The following is a 20,698-nucleotide window of genomic DNA, read 5'->3' as shown; positions in this document are numbered from 1 at the left end:
TCCATCCAGAGGCAGAACAACATAAATCACAGAAGCTATAAACTAGAACTGCTTGCTCAAGATCTGGTTCTATATTTAGTTGAACGTATGCTTTAATTTCTGAACAATCAGTTTATCTTTCTTCATGTATAGGAAGCATAAACCTCTGATACACATGTCAGTTTTGTTTCATTTAAAACTGAAGATTGGGAAATGAAAAAACGTTTAAATAAATGACATGCAATTTCTTCATTAAGGTATTTTATTTGAAATTCTTCATTAAAAAATTCCATGTGCTAACAATCAAACAGTATAAAAATGATAGGGAATTAGATGCGATCTGTACAGTTAACAAAAGAAAAGGAATTCACTTAGGTATGTCCCATAATATGACAGTGAGTGATGCAATACTGGATGTTTCATTAGGGTATTTTGACAGTTAAATTATTTCCTGTTCAGTACTTGAGACTCCAACGTTTTTCTTCCTTTGAAATGAAAAGCATCAGTAATATTTTCATCACTCTGAATATTCACTTGTGGTATAGGTCCACATGAATAAATATTAGCATATGATATAAGCAATCACATATGACTCACAGCGTTTCCAAAACTGGAGTCATACCAAAAGTTGTTATGATTGCACAAATTGTTGAAGCTATCTATGCGATCACCTATTCATATCCATCCATGGGAAAAGCTGTAAGATAGTATTAGGTAAATTAATATTTAATGTTTTACTTTACGTCATAGTCTTTACAGTATTCTGTATTTCAGTGTACATTCTTCTCAGCAAAGGCAATTAACAAACATCTATGAAATTTAACAGCACACATTTCATGCTAATAATATCTATGCACAATTATATCTGCTGAAAGAATGTCTGGGAAGGCTTTATTTTCCATAGGCACTTCTCATAGAAACTTCTACCCTGAGAAACATTTCCCCCGCAATAATATAACCTATATTGCAAATCTTGCATCAGAAGCAAAAACCCTACTTCATTAATGTGTTTTGAGGTTAATCTAAGTTTGATAATAAAAATGGGTACAGAAAATTTTATTTTTTCCCTTCAATTTAAGGTTAAATTAAGGTCTTACAATATTAATGCTGCTTTTGCTGAAGCTCAGCAAAATATTAATATAATTATGGAAGTGTTGGCAATGTATTTAAGAGTAGGGTTCCCTTAATATCTTTTCAGATTTCGATTACTATAATATACATTTTTCTTAAGTTTTTTAATCACAGAGTTTTATTTGCGTAATAATCGTCTAAGCATTTTGCAGACAATTTGAACGTTATAAAAACATCTCTGGTAGCTCCTGTTGAAGAAGGATTTACACAAAGGCACATCAATGTTCCACACAGAATCTTAACATAAATGATTTAAATTCCCCAATGTCCCCCCCAAAAAATCTGCCATACATCTTGGTATATTAAAAGCAACTCACATAGAATCTTTCCCATATTTAGTTTTCCTATACAAATGTTATATTCTTCTGTTTGTGTGATGTGTGCAATCAATGTTATTCAGGCTACAAGATGTAGTGTTTCATCAGAAACACGTAAGCCTTGACTATAGAGGCATCATTTCACCAATTTCATTAATTAAGCAAGCAGATACCCAAATAATTGTTTTATTGAACACACACATGCAAAGTTTGCAAACATGTCACATTTCTTAGTGAATTGGGGTAGGGGTGGGCAAGAGAATTATCTTAATCAAACTTTTTTTCCCACTTAACGTGCTCTGACCTGCAGCCAGTTATGGTTTTCAGACCTAGAAAATAGCTGATCTTAAAACTATTTGATTCTTGCCCCCCTCCCCCAATAACTCCATATATTTATAAACCAAGAGGCAATTTGGAGTTCTCTTCAGTAGTGGATAGTGGATGGAGAGTGTTCTGCCATTGTCCTCGGCTACTCACTGTGATAAGAATGGTTACAAACATCTTTTAAGATATATCCCTGGAGGGACAGAACCCTGTCCCAACTACAGTAACAGAAGCAAGGAAACTCCAAGTAAAAAAAAAATGTACAATAAAAATGTAATACTGAAAGGCTGAATTTTGTCAAACGGCCTTGGGTTGTGGAGAAAAGGAATCACCTCCTGATTCCTGTGGCATAAAGTATTAATCATGGGGAGAAATGTGGGGCCATATTGATGACCGCTGAATCTGGTTGAAAAGCATGTCATTCCTCCTGACTGAAAGAGCCCCCAGTTCTTAATCCCATCTGGGTCGTGATGTGGTCCTAAGGAGCCCCCCTTCCATACAAGCAACTTGAGTGAAATAATTTGAAGTCACTCAAAAAGAAGGCCTATCTGGGCCTTCAATGCTAACTATGTCCCAATAAGGGCGCTGGTTGCTTGGGAGAATATCTGGGATCATTATACTCAGAACTTATCCACCTGGAAAAATAAGATCCCAGGAGGAACGGCTACTCACACATTTCTTTCCTTTCTTCCTAGGGGGCCAACGCTGCCAGCAACAGCAGTAAAGAGTATGCATGTGCCTTGCCTGCCATGTCTCCTTGTAAAGCCTATGTTAAGAAGCAAAACCATCTCCCCAAAGAGTAGAACCTCCTAGCTTCACACTGTTGATTAAGGCAAGGCAGGATGGGAACAGGGGCAAGGTTCTGTCCTCACAGGGTTATGTCTAAGTTTTTTGCGGCTCTGTCAGAGCAAGTGGGAAAAAACAAAACCTAATGACAGGATGCCCTTTACTACATTATATTAAAGTCACTTTGCCCCTACAGTCCTTGCATGAATGGTGACAAGACAGATCCGTATACATAATCATGCTTTTTGAAAGATTAGGACTATTTTAAACAAATCTCTTTCAAATATGAGTTTGATGGGAGAATACTCTTTTCAATAGTTCTTACTGTGCATGCATGCAGTTTATTCCTTTCTCGTTCTTAGTTCCACATTTTATTAAAATGTAGTTTTAAGGATCTGAAAAATATTTGAAGACTTGCATAAAATCTGTATTATTTAAAAAAAGCTTAGTGAAAAGAGAAAACTATTTTAAAGAAAATTGCTCCTCTATTTTGAAAGAAGGAACATATAATTGTACATTCAGTTTTCCTCAAGAAAATAATAAATGATTTAAAAATATTTCTATATGGATTATTTTGTTTGGTACAGAGGAACTGAATACCATGGCAGAAACTGAGCACTGGTATCATCTTATGTTTTCCCATTCAAAAATGTGTTTTTAAAAATACCATTAATAGTCAACATATTCCCTACAATGATTTCACCCATTTTTTTAAAAAACACACCAAGTATAATTACATCTAATTACATCATTAATTACAATCTAAGAAAAGATTTTAAAACCAGGCCACAGTGTTACCACCAAGACCTGCCTGGATGCACAATAGTGCTTTGGCTTCCCAGAGCCTAATCTGAACAAGACTGGTGTAAATTCTTGGCAGAATGACAAGGAAAAGTTCAGCTGATGCAGATTAATGGGAATAGCTGCCACAGAGGAGTGCTTCTACCTGTGTTACACTTTATGACATGTGCATGTGCCCAGAGCTGGTAATCTTCCATATCCTGCCATATAATGTACAGTATGCTGGTGTTTTCTTTAATAGGACACGAATCATTTTTATGGAGTCAGAATGGAGAATATGGGGTGTCCTTGTATTTCTTTTCCAGAAGCACTGGAAATAACCAGTCCAGTCCAGAGGCCTGCTCACACATCTAGAAGCCACAGTGCAAAGGTGTACCTCAATATACACGTCTGTATTCTCCGTTCAGTCCCTATTGCACTAAATATGGGAGATCTGAATATGGATGGCCTCGGTCAAACCCCTGCTCATATTGAGTTTTGTGCGAGTATCAATGGCTCACAGAGTAGCAAATTACAGTTGCAATAACAGGGTCCTTTTAAAAGGCCACCGATTCTAGCAAATGAGAGTTATAAAAATAAGCCGTGAAGGCCAAATCTTTCTCGTTCTTAGTTCCACATTTTACTGAAATGTAGTTCTATTTGAAGCTCATGCAGACTTGTATAAAAGCTCTACATATTTTTACTGTCCCATTAGGCAGTACTGTCAACCTTCAATGTATCAGAGAAATAAATAGGAGGAAAAAAGATCTGAAAAGCTGAGATACAGCTATTATATTTTTCTGCACTGAAAATCAATGCAGCCTAATTTTATTCTTCCTTTTGGAAGAGAGCAAAGGATTCTTATGAAAAATACAAAGGATACAAATAATTTTTAGCGCTTATGACTTGAAACCTGGCAGAATCCTTCAAAGCATCTGATATAACCTCAGCTGTCATTTCAAGAATTATTTTAAAATGTAATAGAGACCATTTCAAAAAGCACAATACTCAAGACATTTATGGATATTTGTTAAATCTGAAGAGGACAGAATGTTTCAGATTGGAACCTTTGCTTCCCTTTGAAAATTTATTTCTTGTTCAGAAAATAGTTATCAGGTATACTTCTTGATAAGCAGAAGGCTTATAAAAGTACTTCCCATTAAAACATGCATACACGCACCATTTAGATTTGGTGGGGAAAAATGCATTGGCAAAAACACCTGCTAACTGTTACACCCTTTCCAATGACGCAACATTCTTGACAGTAGCACATTTATCCCGTTAAAATGTGGAAGTCATTTCTACTTCAGTAACATCAGCTTTTGCAATCCGCTTGGTGACATTCTTTTATTCCAGCAAGACTTTCAAACAGCCTGGCTTTATTTCTGTGAACCTGCAGATCAGGAAGAGATGTGACTTAAAGATAACGTTATGAATAACGACTTAAGGTTGAATTCAAGCAACTGTGAATAGAAGGAATAAAGCTATTATTCTTTCTTTTTCAATTATGATAAAGAAGCTCTTTAACACTTCTCACGCTTCCATGAATATGAGAGGCTGTGCAGGAAGAACCTAATCTTTGGGTAAGTTTCATTTTCCTTATGAGCACTACGAGATTCCCAACCTGGTTTATTTTCCTTTGGTGACCAGGGATACAGTTGGCATTTTAAAAAGAATCAGAGGTGCAACAGCTGTTGTGCAGGGAAAGAACAGACCATGAAAAGGCTGTCATAAATACTGGTAGTATTATTCTCATCTATATGTTTTCTTCGTACATTCCATGTCCCAATTATTAATGGATGTTTGTAGCTGTTACTTCTCATTTTGAGTCGTGCCACATCAGCAAATGAAGGTCCCGGTGGCTTTACTCCATCCGCGTCACAAAACTCGGCTCTAATTTGAGAAGGCAGCTCATCCCCAGTAGCATACTGAGTGCCTTCCGACCTGAGGGGCTCATCTTCCAGCACTATCTCGCAAAATGTTCTGTTGTAATCCATAGGGTTTTCACTGGCACATTTACAGGAGTAGATTGCCAGGCCTTGCTCCCTAGTCTGTTCTTTGTCTGGAAGCTCTGCTGAAACCTGTCCACCACGGGTGACCCTTTTGGTAATAGAACCACTGATGGCAGAGCTTCCAGCATCATAGCCACACACAAGCCGCCACAGTACGACAAACTGACAGACGGGTGGTGGACTGTTTTTCTGAAATGAAGGAGGGAAGCTCATTCCCCATCAAAATTCTGTTGCTTCCAGACTCAAATGCTTGGGAGGTTCTCTCCCTCCAGCCATTTTTTATATTATTTGGGGGTGAGGGTTCAAGCTAGCTTCCTGAATCCAACTGAAGTGAGAAATCCTTTCAGCCTGATAAGCATGGTTTCATGGGCACAGTGACTTCAACAATCACTGACCTATTAAAACACAACATACAGTAGGTGGCCCAGCTTTCACTATCTCCATGATCTCTGCATCTTCAACAATTTTTAGTAATCAAGCTGGCCCTTTTCAGAATGGAAAGTTTATTCCATACACCGACAAAAGTTTTGGAGTCCAGCCAGTTTTGATGCTGGTTGGAATAACAACCTGCACTTACAAAAAGCTAGGTTTCGTTTCAAACATAGGTTGGAATCCCATGAATCGTTCAGCTTGTTCTGAGCTTTTGTGGATGCTCTGTGGCTTTGTGCTTTCTGAACACTCACTAGGCAGCACATCACTTTGAAAAACAGGGATAGCTTTCCAAAGCAGTCTGATACGGTGCGATGGAATATTGTAATATTTATATTGTACTATAAAGAAAAAAACCTCCCTGGTTATGCCCAAGCTTTTCTGCCCCTCAAATTCCTCAATTACCATAAAATAAAGCAACTCTTCCTTCAGATGTAACAGAGAGAGAATTTTCAACATGAAAACAGAAAAAAAAAACCACAAAGTAGGATTTTCCCTTCCCCCCCATCCTTATCCGCTGTCTTCCAAATTCATTCATAGACCTATTCTGTTAAATCTCTGCTTAAGGTTTCACCTCTCACTCTTCCACCAGTTTTACAATAGCATAGTCTTATATTTATTTCCTCGGGTTCCTCGTATTTATCTTTCACAGTCAAGGGAAAAGAATATTACCACCCTGACTGATATCAGACTAACTGACCAGTCACCATGTGAGCAAGGGCACAGCAGTTTCATAAAAACGTGGTAAAAAGAGTTGGCACACCAAAGACACAGCAGCACGTACAAGGAAGAAGCAGTACAGAATCACCTCAACTATCCATTTAGTCTTTCTAGAAAACAAGCACCAGTTTTGAAGTGGTTAAGGGTCGACGGCAAATTTTCAGTTACAAGATGTTGAACTCACCTGAACTTGTGGCTGGTGAGGTATTTCATAACTGCTGGCTTGATACGAGCAACTCCTCCCTGGCTATGGTTTCCCCTTCCTGTGATCACGTACAGATATGGCTTACCACCTGCAAGGCTGTACTCTGTTGCACAAGAATGATAATGTTCTCTCTTCAGAGATTCAGCATTTTTGAAAATGAACAAGCCGAAGAGCTTTGAACATGGTCATTTTGAAAATAGTCGTGACTAATTCATACAAATGAAAATGCCGTATGCAGCAAGTATCTTTCTAACCCAGTTTTGCCTATTCTGATCAGAATCTGCTTCAGTTCAGCTTTTCCGGTGCTTCCCAAATGTTTTCCATCATTACCCAAAGCTGCTTATCAGAAAGTCCTCTTTACCCAATGTAGGTAAAACATTTTATGTCAATTTAAATGTCCCTGTTGTGACTGGATAATGGGTTTGTGTATCGTTACCCAAAGAAAAACCACTTATACCCAATTTGGGGTAATTTACCCAGATTTGAAAAGCACTGAGCTATTCAATATCCTCTGAACAAGACAGCAAGAACTAAAAGCAAGATTTTTAAATGCAAGGCAAGTATCTACTACTATCCCACTTCAGAACGCAACTGTGCCGCAGCAATTATTTCAGTCGCATTTAATATCTTTATTTCCATTGTTATGCTCCAGAGAGAATTGATTTGTGTATGTAGAAACATTATTTTACCTTTGGTTTTCTCCTGCAGGACTCTGCACAGATGATTCAAAGCTTCATCCACGTGAAGACCATGCAGGTCCAAAAGGTTTTCAGGCAGCTTTGAGGCATTTACTTTCTCAAAGATTTGCTGAGCTGCATCATGATTTGCTTCTTTCATCTTCTGCTCATGAAGCTGACCCTTTATTCAAACACACATCATCAACTTAAGTGCAACACTGGCTAGGAGGAGCATCATTCTGCCACAAGCAAAAAGCTGAGACGTCTCAGTGCCTCAGAACAACGAGTGGTGTCTTTTGACTGTACTGGTCAGTTACATCAAGGAAGGCCTGATCAGATGGGTTTCAAGAAGATGCAAATCAACATAATTGTATGAAGCAGGAATAGGAATAAAGAAGGTAGGAATAAAAGATGGAGGAAATGAAACATTACGTTATCCATGACTGCACACAAAAAGCAACTAGTAGAGAATAACCACAGTCTGCCTTTATTCTATATGGTGGCTTTCAGTGCAGGATTATGGTTTAAAAGCACTATCTAGAACAGGGTTTCTCAACCAGGGTTCTGTGGAACCCTAGGGTTCCATGAGAGGTCACTAGGGGTTCTCTGGGAGATTTAAAAAATTATTTCAAATTCAGGCAACTTCACATTAAAGAGGTAAGTTTCATTCTTTATTTTTAGTTTAAGAACACTGTGAATGCATATATACAGGCCTGCACATGAAAAGAGTGTGATAATTTTGTAACTTATGGTCTATATTTGAGCCTGAATGTGCAGGAGTTCCCTGAGGCCTGAAAAATATTTCAAGGGCTCATCCGGGGTCAAAAAGTTGAGAAAGCTGATTTAGAACGTGCAAGGTAAGGATGTGTTCAAAAAAAAAAAAAAACCCGAAAGAAAAGCATGTCTTTGAAAAACTAAAGGGAGATTCAATACTGATTGGTGTTAATGGTATGGAAGACTCTCTCATACGGAAAGACGCACCCTGATGCCCGTCTATATTCTGTATCCTAAAGGGATGGCAGCCGGGGGAAGATTCTCTTTCCCCTGTGAAAACAGAGGCATAAAGTTACCTGTTGAACATAAAATGCTGCTACCGGTTTCATCCCCATGCGATATGCTTCTCCAGCTTTTCTCAGGCACTCTTGCCTGCGCTGTTGGTGAAGAAGGGCCTCAGCCCTGAAGTCGTCATATCCTGGATATTCAAAGTCCTGGAATCCCTTCTCACTGAAAATATCTTCCAGTTCTTTGGGCTTCCTAGTCTATGATTGAGAAATAGCATATTTTTGACATGATTCAAAGCAATCTGAATTTGCTTAGCTCAAGAACAGCCAAGAAGAAGCCATCCTGTATAGTCCCACAGAAAGTGAGCCTCACTTAGTATTTGTCAAGCCCCTTTCAGAAAATATATTTGCAATGATTATGCAAAAAACAGCCTTTACCTTTTTCTCTCGGGTCTTTGAAGCGCTGCTAGGAGAAAGTGTGGCACCCTGAGCAGGTTCTCTGGCTATAACTGTTTTTATGGGATCTGCCTCTAGAACGCTATTGAGAAACTGGACAGTTTGTTCCAAAGAATAACTGACAAATTAAAAAAAGTACAAGGAAACATTTCAGACATATTACCAGAAAATAAAAGCATAAAATCCAATTGTAACAAATACCAAAAAGGAAGAAATAGAGAAGCATGAGCCTTAATTTTATTTATTTATTTATTATTTAAATTTATATCACCGCACATCTCCCCCAACGGGAGACTCTGGGCGGTTTACAATAAAAATGATAATAAAAACAGCTAAACCTAAGTTACAATCTAAAAATATAAATACGACAATAAATGTAAAATCCAAGCAAAGATGGAATCGTGATCAATAGGGGTGCTATGGCCCAACCACCCCCAGGTGGAGCTGTTACCCTCCCCCTCCCAAGCGAGGCGGCAGAACCAGGTCTTCAATTTCTTCCCGAAGACCGGGAGCAAGGAGACCCATCTCAACTCCAGGGGCAGGATATTCCAAAGGGTGGGTGCCACTGCAGAGAAGGCCCGCCTCCTGGACCCCGCTAGATGAAATTCCTTTGCAGATGGGGTCTGCAGCATGCCCTCCTTGCCTGACCAGGTGGGGCGGGACAATGTTAGGGGATGAGACGGTCCCTCAGGTAACCTAACTTAATACTTGACTTTCAATTTCTTTATTCATTCTTAGTTTATTAGTTTTATTCTAAATTGCTGGCAAAAAACACCCAGCAAGATAGCCAAATAATAAGTATGGATACAATTGTCACTGGAAACATTTGAAGAAAGTATACAAAGCAGATATGCTTGGTTAGTTTATTCTACCCAATATTATTTTTGCTCTGGGAGAAAATACTTATTTTTGTATTATTTGTCCGAGATGTACAGTATCCTACACTTCAATCCAAAAGGAACCCAGGGTAGCTCAGAATATATATGCAACCACGAAAGTCCAAATAAATCAATGCAAAACATCAATCAGCAAAGCTAGCGGTAACTTAGTATTTTATAGATGATTAAAAAGGAAGAAAAGAAGGCACCTTCAGATCTGGTGCCCAACAAGCCTCTACGGGGCATGAGTTTCAGCTGGAACACCACAGCCCAAGGCCCAGCCATGACTGCTATTTGTCTCGGGCTGTGGTTGGACCGGAATCTTTGGCACACAGGGGACAAAGCAGTTCTAGAGGCAAAAACACACAATTTCCCTTAGGCTGTGGACTCTTTTGGCCTGTGTGGGACACGTCGGACACATTCTGTAAAGTTCTAGGTAAGGCACTTAGATTTAATTTAATTATTAAAAAATTAAATAAAGCAAATACGATTAATGTATTTTGTATTTTCCCCTAAAACCACATCACAAATGACAATTCAGTGTAAACTTTTTTAGGGAATCAAGGAACCACCCCCAAGATTTTTGAGGGGGAGCCTAAGGCCCTGTGGCCTCAAACTGTACATATCTGCCCAAAAAACCAAGGTCCCAAGCCACTGAGGGTTTTAGATACTAGCACTAGTGCTTGAAGTTTCAATGTTTTACGGTATCAATTTACAGTATTAACCAGTTTTTCAGGCAGAATAACTTTTATGTTACTGATGTTCATCAGATTAAGAAAGAAAAGCTCACTTGTAATCCTTGAAGATATCCATCAAAAAGTTTGGGTTAATGGTTGGGAATAAGTCCAAAAGTTGTTTTTCCTTCAGTTTCGCAGCACAGTCTTTTCTAGCAATGAAAGGAAAAGGTTTCTAATCCCCCCCAAAAAGAAAAAAAGAATTATATCTCTACAAAAGTATTTCTATAAAGATACAATACAAATAATAAGCCGCAACACAAGTTTTCATATTTTTGCACTACAGTTATTGCCATATATACTTGTGTATAAGCCCATCCACAGATAAGCCAACCCCCGAATCTTTAAACAAAATATCATGAAAAAAGGTGCCACTGCGGATAAGCCAACATGTATTTTTCATGGTATTTTGGTTTAAAATTTGAAGGTTGGCTTATCTACGAGTACATATGGGAAATATGGGTACTTTTAAAAAGTATTACCATATATACTCAGGCATAAGCCCAGCCATGGATAAGCTGAACCCGATCTTTTGAGTGCATTTCAGCACCTAAAATTCTCAGCTTATCCATGAGTATATACCAGTGTCTCTTAACCTTGGCCGCTTGATGATATGTGGACTTCAACTCCCAGAATTTCTCAGCCAGCATGCTGGTTGGGGAATTCTGGGAATTGAAGTCAACACATCTTCAAATTGCCATGGTTGAGAAACACTGGTATACAGTAGTTCTACCACTTTCTAGAGTGGCATAATATTTAAGGTGCTGCACTAACACCTTAGAGGCTTAGATTCAAAACACTCTGAGCCACAGAAACTGACAAGGTGCTTTGAGCCATGCAGTTATTCTGTCAACCACCCTATCCCATAGGGCTGTTCTAAGAAAAAGTAGAATTCAATGATGAATTCTTGGGGGAAACGTGGGATATATTTGGCAATATTGTTTAATAATAAAGCAATCTCGAACTTTAGCCAATTTGATTCAAGAACAAAAAGCTTGTTTGTGAAGATGTCTTGAAGACACTGTTTTGGTGAAGTCCGTGAAGAAACCAAAACTGAAAAGAGGTTGGGTATTTCAGCGAGATGATCCGAAATGTATCTCCAAATAAACTGCAAAGTACTTGCAGGGAAAAAACGGCTTATTGTTGCCTGTCTAGATTCATTTTGGATTATAAAAATAGGCAGGATTTTGAAATAGCCTTCAGTCCCCATGCTTGAATATTACTGAAAATCAGCAAGGAGATCTCAAATGAAATGTGCGCAAGGAGACCCAAGAATATTTCTGAGCTACAAGAAATTCTGCATCTTCAGATAACCTGATCCCTACAAAATTATATAATAACAGTAATTTGTAAAACTAGAGACTAGTAAAAATAATTATTTCAACCTAGCCCTGTTTCGCCTCACAAGCATACCAGAAATATGTGTCTAAGTCTCACATTCTATTATTGCATAGCAGTTTATTCTGTTTTATGTATTTTTCCCTTGGAGTAATCCACAGAAAACTGTATAGGATTGCAGCCTTAGCCACTGTTGTAATGACGATAGGGCCATTCTTGTGCAATGGAAGCAAGCTTGATTGCCTTCTCCTTCTTCCTATCCAGCTTCTGCCAAATCAGACAATAACCCTGGAACTTCCCAAGTCTCATTTTAGTCAGATTTCTGTTGAATCCAGAGCTTTGTTAGAATGATGAAACGTGCACTGTGCTGTCATGATCCAAGCTCTGCCCCTAACATGTGTGTGTGTGATTTCATGATGCACATCCAGAAGGGGCAAGTTTGTATTGTGATGTGTTTCATCATCCACATTCTCTGTAGATGCTTGCGCTTCTAGTGCAGTGTTTCTCAACCTTGGTGACTTCAAGCTGTGTGGACTTCAACTCCCAGAATTCCCCAGCCAGCCAAGGTTGAGAAACACTGTTCTAGTGGCTGCTCTTATGGAAAGGGAAGGTGGGATTTGTGGGCCATACTAGGGACCAGAGCAGGAGAAAAGAAGGCTCCAACGCACTGGAAGACGGACAACCGGTTTTGCACAACACACCTCAGGGTGAGACATACAGGAAATACACAGAAGTAGTAGCAATACTCATACCACAGTTAGTTTTTCTTGCAAAGCGATTTCTTCAGACATTATCTCCCGAAGTGATACTTTCTGAGTCTGAACTTGCCAATGATCCATGAAAGGAAAAACTTCGGAAGCTGCGGAGTTTTCAGCCGGTCCAGCGATACGTAGTCTTTCATTCTCTTGCACGTGATAATCAGTATATTGAGAAAGGATGTCACCCAGTTTGCCCTGATGCAGCTGCTCAAATAGTATGGGATCTTTAGAAGAAATAACGGTTGACGATGAAGTGGCGTTGTATTTGTTTTTAAGAGGTAGTTCAAGGAAATAAGGAAAGGAACATTAATGCAATCATTTTCTTCTACATTTAAAGATCAACTGACATTATGAAATGCAGGATTGGAATCAGACTGTTGTCCCTTTGCAAAACTACAGGAAAATAAAATAAATGTATTGTATTAAATCCTGTAATACATCATGTACAGTTTATCAATTATATTTTAGCATTACTGGGGAATATCCATTGCTATGGGTGAAAAACAACATTTCTACACTTCTGTTTGTCCAGAACAGGGATTAAAAGCACAAACATATTCTGGTGCTGAAAAAAAACAACAACAATACCATGTTTCTCATGAGTGCATCTCAGTTGCAAAACTTCATGGGATTGCTTACTCCCTTTTAGTCTCTGGTCATTAGCTGCTGCACTTCTAAAAAATTGCCAAACATGAAGACAGGCAGCTGTAAACAACATTGACTGTATTATACGCAAAAAGAACAAAGTCATGAAGGGAGATAGATTTCTGCCAAAGAAGCAATACCTTCTCAGTTTTGAAACACCTTGCTGTTTGTCAGTTTAGCCTACTTACTGCCTACAGGGTTTGTCATTACATTATTTTCATTTTTGTTGATTTGATCTTCTTTAAAAAAGTCAACGAGTACCTTTATCACTTCTGTTATTTACATGGTTTTATGTGCAAAGATATGAATCCCGAGCTACAGCCAACATTTCACAAGCAAACTTCTGCTTTCCTCTCCCTGCATTTCTGAAAATCTCTTCTGGAAGCTCTCCAGTCCCGCAGAACTGATAAGACAGTGCAGGGAGTGGGCATAGGAAGAAGCAAAATTTTTGCACTGGTAGATTTCTCTCTGATTTTACTAACAGAAGAGCCATTATAATTGAGGGCAATACTCACTTTCTTCAAGGAGTCTGTGCAATTCCTCTCCTCTCCTCTGACGCTTCTAAATCAAAACATTGATAATGATATTAATACGTCAATAGATTTAAGCACGCCTTCATATTTCCTTCCCCAGCTTGGTGCCTCCAGATTTGTTGGAATCCTCAATGGGGCAACCTAAGGTTGAAGAATGACCAACTGACTGAAGCTGGGAATCTACAGCTTTCCTTCTCCAGAGAAGGATTACATGTTTCCTCTATGTAATCCTTCTCTGGAGAAAACTATCTGCCCTATATTCACATTCAGAGCCACAGGTATAGGATGGTTGGCCAGGGCAGACAGCCTGTTCAGAGAGGTCAGCATTTACAAGCAATGCCTTGGCTGACCTGGGTGGTGGTAAAGGGGTCAGCAAGTGAGAGCTTGCTCCCAAATCATCAACGGTCCCTAAGCAGCTACTTTAGTAGGAATGGTTCAGATCTTTCACTCAACACAGCAAATGCTGTGTAAATGACTGCAATTTAGCTTTAATTAAAATAAGATTTCTAAGAATTATCTGAAGGAACTAGCAACTGAACTTCAATTTTCAAGGAATAAGAGCAGGGAGGAAAAAACCTGTTTTCACTGATGAAATGCTGAATTTTTCTAAATAGGTGAAAAGGGGAATGTAACATCACACTTCCAGCTTTCAAATAGAAATGTTTCTCCAGTGGAGAGAAAAAAAAACCACAGCTGCTTCATAGTTTTATTTGCATATATATTTTAAAGAAATGTATTAGGACCAAGTGCAATGTAAGTGTTCTGAATATTATATAAATGTTGTATCTGGAGTCAAAAAAAATATAAATATGCTGTTTAATGCATGCCATGTAATAACTAACGAACAACAATAAACCTGTCTTTAGGGACAAGCTGACTAACCATAATAGATGCTTTCCATTTTTCATGAATTTCTCTGGCCAAATTCAGATCAATATGAACCACATAGTCATCAGGAGTTAGTGATCCTTATGGAAGGAGAAAAAAAAATAACAGAGGTAAAGTCTCATGCAAATTTAAACAGAGTCCCACTATTTTTAACTTGGTCTTTTCTATTATACTAGTGTTTAGTTGATGCTGTGTTTGTACAAGACATGATTGTGCTTTGATTGCTTTTTTTAAATCACACCATCTAAATAATGTGGGAGCACATAAATGCTATAAACCTTAATGCAGTCCTGATACTATTCATGGGACCAATGGAAATAACAGCATTGTGAACCAGAATGTTAGCATAAAATAGGAAATAAATCTAAGAGCAAATCCTACACTGAAAACATGTTTGTTTTTCACATTTCTATCCTGCTGCAATCTCTTGGCAGCTTATACAGAAATGTTGATAAAGGTGATGATAGATGAAGTCCAAAATATTTGGATAGTATTAGGTCATCTAGTTACTCTAGATGCTGGGCCTTAATATAAGAACAGATTTTGCTGTTACAAGATAAAATAACGTTAAAGCTTTTATTACAACCCAATCTCCCCATAAGTTAACAGCTACTATTCACAGAACAATGAATTTCAAACCAGTATAGCAGGACAAGAATAAACTATGAACTATGAACAATGACCTAAAGTGGCTTAACTCAAAATAAAGGCCTAGAATACTTGCATATTATTTCCTAATCTATATCAACCGTTATTATTTAACCTCTTAAGTTCTTTTAAATATTAAGATATGTCTCTACAATCATCAGTCCCCAGTTCATAATGAATTTATTTTTTTTAAGTCAAACACTTACTGATGTTATTACCTGTATCAACTCCAACAGGTCCAAATATTTCACTTAACTGCATGGCTAATTCTGGAGGTAAGACCAGTTCAAGACAATCTATGCTCACAGATTTTGATTGGGATATGGAGTTCTGCATCTTGATTATACCATTATCTTGATTAGACATTTTCTTTTCACTTTGTGTTGGGTCTGAAAAGACTGGCTTACAATCTATTTTTTTGTACTGCTCAAATTTCCCTTTGTTGCTTTTAGAGTCTTCCATTAGTTTCAAATCAGATGCCTCTTCAGCAAATGAACCTTCCTGAAGGTTTGCTGGAGGCTTGTCTTCTTCTCCATCACAGGTAGGTTTCAAAATGGCAGGGCCTCCAGTTTCATCAGGTACAGTCACAAGAACAGCTAAATCCATTTCATTAACCGAAGATGTGCTCTGCTGCTCATTCCCTGACAGTGCAACAGAGTTTCTCTTTTTTGTTTGCATGTTCAGAGTATCTATCTCATTATCTGATTTGTCTGTATATTCTCTTGCAGCAGGCAATGGATTAATGTTGTTTTCTTCTGAAGAAGAAGTTACACAAATTCCTGCAGAATAGTTAGAAATGTTTTCACTGTCATCATCAACTGGGACTTCCATTATTTCTGATGTGTGAATAATTCTAGAAGTTACGGTTCCCTGAGCGACTGCCACAGAGTCTACAAGTCTATCTTCATATGTAGCGTTTCTCTTAGAATGAAGAGACAAGTCAGGAAGCTGAGCTCCTACTTCCTGCAAGCATTCAATGTCATCATCTTTGCACAACTTCTCAGCAGAATCTAACAGGATCCCTGTAGCCCAATCAATGTCTCGGTTACATCTTTCATACAAATCTTTTATTGCATCAAATGAAAGAGACCCAAAGAGTTTACACAAAATATTTAGGTTCTCAGATTCATCAATACTAACAAGTTCACTTTCTTCTACATATGTGCTTCTCTCATAGGTTACTTTATAGGGTATTTTTTCTGGACAATCTGAAATAGCCTCAACCCTTTTTGGTACAAATCCATCTAGTCTGCCATGTAGTACTTTTGTATCCTCTGAAAAAATAATTTCTCTTTCAAGCCTCCACAGAAGTGCAAAATCTCGTGGTTCTGTCTGTGAATATTTGGTAGCCTCGGATGCAGCACATTCATTAGGTTTTTCTTCCATCGAATTGCACAGAGACAATGGTTCCCCTGGTCTGTTAAGGGCTGAATTGTTGGTAAATGTTAAGGCTAATTTATGATGCTTACGCATTCTTTTATTCAATACAGGCTTTTTCTCACTAACAGGTTCAGAAGCAGAGATTTCAGATCCTTGAAAACGTTCCTCCTTTGAAGAGGCCCCCTGCTCTTCAACATCTGCAGATGTTCCGTGCAGCAGAGACGTTGTATTCACACCATCCTTGTTGACATCATGCTGACTATTTCCTAATCCACCTGACTCACTAAAGCCTCGTTTGGTTATTCTTTTCATTTTGTGTTGTCTTTGCTCTAAGGTTTGGATAGGCCAGTCTCCTACCATCAGCAATCCTGATGTATTGACTTCTGTATTAACATCAGGCACTGAGGTAGAAGCAAGGTTACAGTGGCTTTCTTTGCACTTATCTTCAGAAGGTGGCAGCTCCTGATGACTATCAATTAGATCTAATTTTTTATCTTCACTTGTAATCTTTAATGAATCAGGAGTAGATGTTTGCATACTTAAATCCCCTTTGTCCCTTCTTAAACGTTTTTCTAATCTTTTAATCCTTTTCACCCTTTGCCCCATTGTTTGTTCTATTGGCCAGTCTCCCACAAAATTTAACATCTCAGGTTTTACTGAGTTCTCAGAATTTAAATCTCCATCTTTATTTTTTGTTTCTGTTAATTCTGCCTCAGTTATTTCATGACATACGGTTGCTTCAATCTGAGTTTTCAAATCACTGTTAGTGCACAACAGAATATTTTCACTGGGACTGGAATCTGAGATTGGTCTTAAGTCTGTTTCAAGAATGGAGTCCATTTTGACTCCTCTTAGTAAAGTATAAGTGTCCAAGCAACCTAAAGGGACACTACATTCAGAATTTCCTCGTAAATCATGTCCAACTCTTCTCATTTCATTTTGAAGGTTCTGATTTTCCACTGTAGCTTTTTCTAAAGCAGCTTTTTCATCTGTATTTAATTCTACACATTTCAAAGAGGAAGCAAAACGTTCTTCCTGTTCTTCTTTCCTAGAGGACAAATACGTATATTTTAATGCATACATCAGCGAAGCTTACTTCTGCTAAAGCATTTTAGGACGTAACCTAAAATGGTATAGGTAGACAAAAGGAAGAAGATAAAGCATGTTAAAGGACTGGCTGAAGACTCAAAACTATTTCCCTTTGACAAAAGAAGAATTTTGTTGAAACGAAGACTGGATGCTTAAGGAATCACCTACTAAATAATACACAGATAAGCTGCTTTCCCTTAAAATTTCATTAAGGTTCTAAACTAAAACCAGGTGGAGGATACTCATCTGTTTTGAGCTGACAGACAGAAAAAGCCAGTATGTGAATATAAAAATATGTCTGCTCCTTCTACTGAAATATGAACAGGGAAGTCTACACAAATGAAGAAATTAACATTAGCATTATGCACATTATTCTAATTTTTTCTTATTAAAATCTCTTGCCAGATATGAAGATTGTCTACAGCGTGACATGTAAAAATGCTTTTTTACAATAACTGTAGCAGCTATCTTCACAGAACAGTACATGTTACTTATTTTGCTGGCGTGGAGAACCAGTTTGAGCTCGGTTTTGCTGTCGGAAAAGCGGCATGGAAATGTCGAAGCACATCATATCATTTCTACTTCAGAGGTTTAATAGAAACTGTTCCATGAATCACCTGCCTAGGAACTCTCACAAATGTCATCATAGAGCATGGTATTCTGGGGCAAGTTCTTAAACTGATTTACACCCAAGTCATTTGGGCCTACATCTTGTCAATGGCAGGGTATTTCCAACTGTTTTCCATGGAACCTTAGAGTTCTGTGAGGACCTGGGTTCCATGAAGGACTAAGAGCAAAAAAAAAAAAGTTAACTTGAGCAAAGCCAGGGGCATCTGTATCATTTTTTCTAAGGTACAATGAAAAGGGTCTTCATTGTTATCTCATTAAAAAATACACCACAGCATCCATTTTGCAGATCAGGGGTTCCAAGAATTTTTTTTTTTAAACAGGTTCCAGGCCTAAAAGGGTTTGAAACCCCCTGGTCTATGCGCTGCAACCAAAAGCAGGTAATGCTATCTGCTGCAGGGCAGCAGTGCTTGTTGCACCTTCCTAAAGTCATACACCCTTACTCTCTCCTCAGTTATAATCATCTTACTGTCACCCAATTCATTTGAAAATCACCTATTCCACTATAAAATATGATAAATGCTTCCAGTGAACCCAATGGTGCCTTTTTAAAAACAGTACGGAGGTATGATTTACAGTAAATGGAGGGAGGGAGCAGTGGCACTGGGTACGTGAAAAGTTACTCCTTCCCTCCCCAATAGTGCCCCGATCAAATTGGCTATACCCAATACAACAATCAGATTTTAAACTAAGAGTATGATATGGAAGACACTCAACATTTCCCATAATTATATTTTGCAATGATAAGTGCAGAGAGGAAGGGAGATGACCTTGACAGAGGTATGCAGGAGCCACTGCCTAGGCAAAAGGGGCTGAGTTTTTTTTTAAGTCCAAAACAGTGAGATAACATTCAGACGCTCAGATAGATGCCTCCCTCATTCACTGAACTGTAAGAAGGGGGAGGAGTACAGCTGGATCAGACTTGCAAGATTCTGTAACTATATCCAGTCTCAATAAAAGTAGTGGAGTGATTTCTACTTCCTGTGGAGTGATTTCCTGGTCTAGTCCACCTAGTGGGGCTGACACAAGGTTACAACAAAAGGACTTAGCTTCATTGACAATAACCTTTATAGTTTAAATATCAAATTTAAAACACTGTAGACACATTCAATTTACCCCTGTCTTTTCTCCTGAAGAAGAACTTCACCACAGGTTGCACTCTTCTTCATTTCATCTGAGATTGAAGAATTCAAAATTGAATTAACAGTCAGGCAATGTTCATATCGTTCCAACATTCTTTTGATCTTTTCTTTAGATACACCATGAATATTTCGCCTAAATATCAAAAAGAACAAAATACTTGAAATGCTACCACCACAATACAGGCATATTGCATGCAATTCTAATATATTTGAGGTATGTTTTTTAAAATTAACTACATTTGCTTCAAGTCAATTTGCATTCAAGAGCATTATTTAATACTTCTCACACTCTGATCACATCTAAACAAGGGATTTTTCCTCAAAGTTTTAGGTATGACTTCTAGAGCCCTTCCAAAATTGACTGAATTGTAATTTTTTTTACATGACATAACAGTCTATTTACTGACTTTTTCAAATGTAAAAAAAAAAGATGAGCTCTAAATCTTCACATTTTATATCAGCTAGGGAATCAATTAGTCCACAGGAAGATATTCTCAAATATTTTTGTCAATGCCAACTTAAACAATAATATGTACTCTTGATGCTGTTTAAATGAATGCCTACGCTCAAAGGAAGGTAATACTTCTGAGGTAAAAACCACTTTTCAGAAAATAAAGTTGCTGTTCATAATTATTCTATGAAATCTTACAAATCCCAATAAAAACTAAGCAAAAACAATGAATAATCCTGCAGCAATATAGATAATTTGAACTGGCATATATAGGCTCAGTAAAAGCTTCCCTCACACAAAACTGAGCTCATTCCTAGCTGAGATAATTATTTATCATTTATGTTATACAGTAATGTTGTTAAATAATTATTATTACTATTACTATTACTATTGTTACCTTTCCAGTTCTTTTGGTTTAAACTTCCACCATGTATCTGGTTCACGAAATATAACTTTGTATTTGTGTTGCTGTGACTGAAGAAAAATGTAAAAAAAAAGAAGACATATCACCATCCTTATACTTACAAACGAGCAGCTAAAGAATTAAATATCAGATCAGCTCCTAATTAGAAATGATTCTACTCATATCACTGCTGATCACAAGTTCTTTGTGGGCACACTGGGCAACCTTGTTTGGGTGAGAAAACAAACCAGGAACGGGTCCACTGAAACCCTAGAAGAAACCTCAAGAAATCCCAGGAATGTACGCTAGACTAGAATTTGAAAATCATCCTTGAAGAAGGCAATGGCAAATCCTGTTGGTACTATTG

General features: G+C 37.9%; 1 protein-coding gene across 5 annotated transcripts in view; it reads right to left on the bottom strand.

The window, feature by feature from the left end:
- Positions 1 to 223: 223 nt before the first annotated feature.
- N4BP2 (NEDD4 binding protein 2) overlaps positions 224 to 20,698 on the bottom strand; it is a 43,075-nt gene continuing 22,600 nt past the window's right edge. The window contains exons 6-17 of one of the 5 annotated variants that reach the window (XM_063310274.1): positions 20,326 to 20,402; positions 19,452 to 19,610; positions 15,446 to 17,667; positions 14,586 to 14,671; positions 13,686 to 13,731; positions 12,520 to 12,749; positions 10,486 to 10,604; positions 8,800 to 8,935; positions 8,431 to 8,619; positions 7,373 to 7,541; positions 6,663 to 6,786; positions 224 to 4,710 (exon numbers count right to left, since the gene is read on the bottom strand). In XM_063310274.1, coding sequence (XP_063166344.1) covers positions 4,665 to 4,710; positions 6,663 to 6,786; positions 7,373 to 7,541; positions 8,431 to 8,619; positions 8,800 to 8,935; positions 10,486 to 10,604; positions 12,520 to 12,749; positions 13,686 to 13,731; positions 14,586 to 14,671; positions 15,446 to 17,667; positions 19,452 to 19,610; positions 20,326 to 20,402 — 3,603 coding nt within the window. In that variant the 3' untranslated portion in view covers positions 224 to 4,664. Of the gene's footprint in view, positions 4,711 to 6,662; positions 6,857 to 7,372; positions 7,542 to 8,430; positions 8,620 to 8,799; positions 8,936 to 10,485; positions 10,605 to 12,519; positions 12,750 to 13,083; positions 13,247 to 13,685; positions 13,732 to 14,585; positions 14,672 to 15,445; positions 17,668 to 19,451; positions 19,611 to 20,325; positions 20,403 to 20,698 lie in introns of those variants that run through there. The other 4 variants (XM_063310275.1, XM_063310277.1, XM_063310276.1 and 1 more) reach the window with 4 other exon arrangements.

Source organism: Candoia aspera, chromosome 8 (assembly GCF_035149785.1).
Source record: "Candoia aspera isolate rCanAsp1 chromosome 8, rCanAsp1.hap2, whole genome shotgun sequence".
In the NCBI taxonomy this organism is placed as follows: Eukaryota; Metazoa; Chordata; class Lepidosauria; order Squamata; family Boidae; genus Candoia; species Candoia aspera.
The sequence above is the reverse complement of the archived record's forward strand: the minus strand, read 5'-3'. Positions and strand labels throughout refer to the sequence as shown.